Below are 6,832 nucleotides of genomic sequence, written 5' to 3'. Positions count from 1 at the left end.
ATTGGTGTTTTCTACAATTTTGCAAGCAACTAAGACAGCCTTTAAAAAAACATCTTTGCACCTCATATAAAGCGGTGCAGGGCTCAGTAAAATTTCTTTCCATTTGTTGAGTTTCTTTTTAAAAACAGGAAGTCACTGGTTTTGTGTCACTTGTTTTCGGGTAAAACACTTTGCTTTTGTTTGCACACACTCTTGTAGTGAAAAAAAACAATTGAAGCATGGGCTCCAGTTGTTTTAATCTATTATGGATTTTCTATTTCACATCCATTCATCTTTCATGCTTCTGTTTGGTAAGAAGACCTTGTCAGGTCATGGAGAGACAATATGAGAAATATGCAGATCTCGTGTTTAATAATTGTGATGACTTTACACAAGTGAATTTCACGATTGCAGCCTATTGTCCAGTTGATAAATATAATCTACACAATTACCTGGAAGAAGTGCCAGTAGAAACTGACTGGCTTTGTATATTCTTTTCCGATGTCACCATCAAAACTGGAATGTTTTCTCGCTTCAGTAACCTGAAATCTTTATATTTAATGGGCGATTTCAAGCTTTTACCTGAAAGTTTTGAACGCCTTACCCAGCTTACCACTCTTTGGATACTCCCGCATCATTACACAGTCACTGGAAAACTGGACTTCGGAAGACTTAACAACCTGCAAAGGCTCAAATTAAATGAATTTCAGTTTTCTGATGTAAATATGTCAACGTTTGGGGACTTGACACAACTGAAGCAATTGGATTGGTCTCACAATGAGATCACATCATTTTCACTCTTGACAGAGCATTTGACAAAGCTGAAATACTTACAGGATCTGTTCGTGGAGAATAAAATCCATGCACTCCAAAAAGTCGATTGCGTTTCTGACAAGTTATCTCTTGGTAATCCCTATGTAAATTTTAGTATTCGTAATCTGAGTTTTGGTAGAAACCAGATACACTCTTTGGAAAATAATTCATTATGCAATTTTCCAAAGCTTTCTTTTTTTAAAATTAATCTTCACCCACTGAGTGCTGACGATTTATTTTACGCTGGAATTGAGACAGTTGACACAATGTCATTAGCAGATATACAGTTTGGGTATATTGAAATTTGTGTATATGCGTCATACTTTAAAGTGAAAGATCTTCGACTAATGAATACTGAATTGGTTAGTATTGAAACAGCGAACGGTTCATGCTCAACATTGGAGACTTTAGATGTATCTTACAACATGATAGAAAAGGTGTCTTTTTTGCAGATAGAAAAATTGAAAAACTTAACCGACCTTAATATATCCAACAACAGAATTAATGCATTGGCTGTATGTCCCAATACATTTTCAATCAAAATGGAGCTTCTCTACCTTAATATATCATTCAACTTTATAACATCATTAGAAGAAGGACAATTTGCTTGTCAAAAAAATCTAAAAATGTTGGATCTGAGTAACAATCAAATTGCTGAAATAAGAAACTGTACATTTTGTGGTTTAAAGGTACTGGAAGTTTTACATTTGGACTATAACCACATTTACATGATTCAAGAATATGCCTTTTCAGATCTATTTGCTTTAAAACAGTTAAATTTGTATGGCAATCAGTTAAATTCAATAGATGAGTGGGCATTTTATGATCTACATCAAATAGAAGAGCTTACACTTACTTTTACATACGATGTAGAAGAAATTTGGTGGTCAAAACATATTGCTAATACGCTAAATAAACTTTCTCTAAAAACCACAAATACATATATCACGCTGTTATATGAGAATTTCAACAATTTGTTTCACTTAGAAAACCTAGAATTAGATGCCCAATATTTATATGTTGACATTTGTGAGTATTTCCCCTTTCATAGAATAAAGGAGTTGCATTTATTAAATAACATTGTTTTTGACTGCATGGATGCAACACTGCCAGTACTGGGCAATTTCATAAATCTTGAAAAACTATATTACAGAGCATATTATACCGAGCCTTTAGAAATGACGGTCACAATCAATTCATCAATAAGATATTTAGAAAAACTTGAATTTCTTTGCTTAGATAATACAGAAAAATTTGCAGAAAATTTACTCATAAACCCATATGAGTTATTTCAGGGCTTAGTAAACCTTAAGACTTTACAATTGATAAATTCAGGATTGGAATATTTTACCTCCAATATGATGTTTAATGATTTAAAATCTGTGATATTTTTACTCATAGAAAATCAAAATATAAAGGACATAAAAGCTGAGGCATTTTCCCCAATGAGTAACTTAAACTATATTTATTTATATGATACAACCTTAGCATGTAACTGTCAGCTAAATTGGTTTAATCAGTGGCTCCTGTATAACAAGCAAGTTTCATTCATTGATTTCTATGATCAGAAGTGTTTGGTTAGAGCAAAAAAGTCTGACTCCACATTGTCAACGTTCTTAGATAGCTGTACAACAGATTTGCAATTTACACTTTTTATAGCTTCATTTGTAGGCATGGTACTGTTTATATTGATAATTCTCTTTCATGAAAGCATTTGGTGGTATACCCTATATTTATTCTATACAGTGAAATGTTGGCTGAATCGCCGGAAAGAAGACGAACAATACAAGTATGATGTATTTGTTTCCTATAATACCACTAATGAACAGTGGATAACAGAGGAGTTACTTCCCAATCTGGAAAACAATGGTCCCCCTATTTTTAAAGTGTGCATCCATAATCGTGATTTTGAGATTGGCAGAGACATAGTTGAGAATATAGTGGACAGTATCTATAAAAGCAGGTGGACTATCTGCCTTATTACACATAGTTACCTACAAAGTTATTGGTGCTCCCTAGAGTTGCGAATGGCAACTTACAAACTTGTAGCAGAGAATAATAATTCTCTCATATTGATATTCCTTGATAAGATCTCCAAGGAAGAGATTCAATGCTATCACAGACTGACCAAACTGTTAGATAAAAAAACCTACTTGGAATGGCCAGAAGATCCTAATGGACAGAAGTTATTTTGGGCAAGATTACGTAAAGTAATTGGTATTCATGTTGAGAAAGATCATGATGAGCTGTAATCACCGAGAAAGAGACCACATTATTATCTACTGCAATAGTAGAGTCAAAGACAGTATAGCTTTTAATCCAATGCTACTCATAGTGGAGCTTTGGGGATCTAATGCACATGAGCGGGGAACATTTAACTGTCCCCGCTTCAATGCTTTCCTATGGGGGCTTCTGCATCACATAAATAAGTTTTACTAGGTCAGTGCAGTGAAAGCGCCTCTAGTGGCTGTCAATTTGACAGCCACAAGAAGTGGACGTAACCCAGCAATGTAAACACAGGAACACTGCACCCACACCACTTTATTGAGATGAAGTGGACTGGGTGATAGTAGAAGATATTAGATGCAGAAAAAACAACAACTTTATGGAATCTATACTATTTCCTGCAACATACCAATATTTACAGATGTAATGTGCCTTTTAACATATATTGTGATTAAAATGTCTAGTTTAAAGAACTGCTTATAACTTAGTAGCATTGTTTACACGTGCCTAATTGTAAGAGCTTTGCTATATTAGTTGTTACATCCATGTATATGCTATTTCACAAACACAGTAAAACTAGATGACTGCTCTTAAAAAGGAATCTCTTTTAAAAACATTTTTTAATTAATCATTTTTTCCTTTTTAAATGGTTCTGCTTTTTGATAACATTAAAAAGCAGAACCAGTTTGTTTTGTACAAACAATATAATAGATCTTAGCGAACTTTGTTAAATTTGGCTGATGCATGAATTTCGAGTAGTAAGTTAATTATATATTGTGTAACATGCTCTTTTTTACGTTTTTTTTCTAATTTTCTCATGCTCACATGTTTGTGTAAGTCATATTTAACCACATTAATAGACTTATAATTTGTTATTGTGAATGATTGTATCTCATATCTAGAAACTAGTTGTGCCTTGCATTTATTATCATCTTGTTGCTGATGCATTGCTAGCAGAATAATTTAATAAAACACAAAGTTTTTTAAAACACCAGTATATAGATTGCTTTTCAAACAAATTTAAAATTAAGTGAATGTACATAAGTTTAAATTATAGGCTCCTAGTATAATGATGCGTGTGTCTTTAGGGGAGCACTACCCTTCTTTGCAGCAGAATTCGGCAAGAATCCACTGGACTTCAGGTACAAGCTAATATACTATATTCATATGCCAACTGAAAATAAAAAAAGATGTAAAACATTAAAAATAAATATGATACCAGTCCAAATATAGTTCTTTGTAGTTCTTTGCTGTCTGAGAGGGCTGAGGGTTTTATCAATTGGGATACCTGCTTCCTGGAGGGTTGTTGTGTTTGTATCCGTATTTCGTCCCTAATTGGCCGCCGCGGTATTGAAGGGCATGTGCCCACAGCTGTTTCCATCCTGATATTAGACCAGACGCAACATCACTCCCGAAGCACCATCTTTGTTTCTCTCGGTATGGGCAGATTAATGTATAGAATGTGGAAGTGACGCAGCAATGACATTACTTCTTATAAAGCCTCTCTCACCATTTTGTTTTAGTATATCGTATGTATGTGCATGTAGGGGTGTATTTTTACGTACTGTTACTATTGGAAGGCAGTGGTATACACACACACATTCATATACACACTGACATACACACACATAGATAAACAAATCGACACACATACACACACTGATACAGAGATATGCACATTGACATAGAGATATGCACACTGACACATGCACACACACAGATGCACAACCGAACACAGAGATACACATACCTTGACACATGCACACACATATGCACACACTCTGACACACATATACACACTGGCATATACACACCTTGACACACAGATGCACACACTGATACATACAGAGACCTTGACACATACATACATACATATAGACACATACATGTAATTATTATATTTGCAGCCACCCTCCTGTTAGCTTACCTTTTGTGTCCAGGAGCATGGTTTACTTTGGGTCCTACTGCTCCTGCATGAGGCTGGTGGGAGTGAGAGTCTGAAGCAGCAGCTCACTTCTGTCTCTCTTCCTCGAGCTGCATTTGCTGCATTCCACCTCCTTTTCCCTCCAGCGTGGGCTCTGTCCTTATAGCTGGGAGGAAGTGATCGGCTGTCACTTCCTCCTAGCATCGGCCATATTACAGGGGCCCAATCACACTTTTAACCCATTAAGGATGTTGGGCGTGCTATGCCGTCCTTTGGGACCCAGCTCTAAACGCCGGTGGGTGACATAGTACGTCCCCGCCATCCTGGCCACTTACCTGCTTGCTGGCGATCCTCCGTTGACGATCGCGATGGGGGGGACTTACCTGACATCCCAGGGAGTCCCCCTGCTGCTGATCCGGCCCTCCTGGGCCATGTGATCATGAGGTCCTTGCGAGGACCTCATGATTACATGGACGTAATAGCCGTCCATAGCAGTGCCAGCATGGGGAGTGTCTGGAATAACAGCTAGTCCCCCTGCCCGGGCCGGACTGGCCCACCGGGATACCGGGAAATTTCCCGGTGGGCCGTTGGCACCTGGGGCCGGGGAGACATGTGGGTGTCCTGCGGCCGCATGGAGAGCTTGGATGGCGGCTGCAGGGGAAGCTCTTCTGGCGGCCACTGGGGGAGCAGGCTGTTCTGTCTCTGCTCCCCCTCGCGCGCAGCTTAATGAGACCGGGGCCGGAATATGACGTCATATTCCGGCCCCGGTCTATTTCTAGCGCGCGAGAGAGGGGGAGCAGAGACAGAACAGCCTGCTCCCCCAGCGGCCGCCAGAAGAGCTTCCCCTGCGGCCGCCATCCAAGGTCTCCATGCGGCCGCAGGACACCTATCAGTCTGCCCACCCACCCACACAGGTAGCAACTAGTGATGTACCGAACTGTCCGCCGGCGGACAGTTCCCGACGAAATTAGCTTGTTCGCGTTCGCCGCGGCGGGCGGACACATGCGCAGTTCGATCCGCCCCCTATTCATCATCATTGGGCAAACTTTGACCCTGTGCCTCTCGGTCAGCAGACACATTCCAGCCAATCAGCAGCACTCCCTCCCTTCCACACCCTCCAACCTCCCTCCCAGCATCCATTTTCGATTCATTCGGAAGATGCATGCTTAGTGAGAGGAGGGAAAGTTAAGCTGCTGCTGATTAGATAGGGAAATTGATAGCTAGGCTAGGGTATTCAGTGTCCACTACAATCCTGAAGGACTCATATGATCTCTGCTGTAAGGACAGCACCCCAAAAAGCCCTTTTTAGGGCTATAACATCAGCCTGACAGCTTCTGTGTGAGGTTCACATTGGATACTGTGCCCACTTGCCCAGTGCCACCACTCATATCTGTTTTAACAATTGGTTAAGCTTTAGATTTAAAATAAATAATTTTTTTTCACTGTAATAGAAGAGCAGTTGCCTGCCTGCCAGCTTCTGTGATGTTCACATTGGATACTGTGCCCACTTGCCCAGTGCCACCACTCATATCTGTTTTAACAATTGGTTAAGCTTTAGATTTTAAATAAATAATTATTTTCACTGTAGTAGAAAGCCGGTTGCCTGCCTGCCAGCTTCTGTGTGAGGTTCACATTGGATACTGTGCCCACTTGCCCAGTGCCACCACTCATATCTGTTTTAACAATTGGTTAAGCTTTAGATTTAAAATAAATAATTTTTTTTCACTGTAATAGAAGAGCAGTTGCCTGCCTGCCAGCTTCTGTGATGTTCACATTGGATACTGTGCCCACTTGCCCAGTGCCACCACTCATATCTGTTTTAACAATTGGTTAAGCTTTAGATTTTAAATAAATAATTATTTTCACTGTAGTAGAAAGCCGGTTGCCTGC

The 6,832-nt window shown here is 39.3% G+C and overlaps 1 protein-coding gene across 1 annotated transcript; it reads left to right on the top strand.

Annotated features, from left to right (window-relative positions):
• Positions 1-311: 311 nt before the first annotated feature.
• LOC134574746 (toll-like receptor 13) lies at positions 312-3,080 on the top strand. The gene has a single exon (XM_063433840.1). The coding sequence runs from the start codon at positions 312-314 to the stop codon at positions 3,042-3,044; it is 2,733 nt and encodes a 910-aa protein (XP_063289910.1). The 3' UTR covers positions 3,045-3,080.
• The last annotated feature ends 3,752 nt before the right edge of the window (positions 3,081-6,832 follow it).

Source organism: Pelobates fuscus, chromosome 10, assembly GCF_036172605.1.
Source record: "Pelobates fuscus isolate aPelFus1 chromosome 10, aPelFus1.pri, whole genome shotgun sequence".
Classification (NCBI taxonomy): domain Eukaryota; kingdom Metazoa; phylum Chordata; class Amphibia; order Anura; family Pelobatidae; genus Pelobates; species Pelobates fuscus.
This window is presented reverse-complemented; position numbering and strand designations above follow the sequence as displayed.

Coding starts and splice junctions, on each gene's coding strand:
- LOC134574746 (XM_063433840.1), top strand. CDS start 312: ATGGAGAGACAATATGAGAAATATGCAGATCTCGTGTTTAATAATTGT.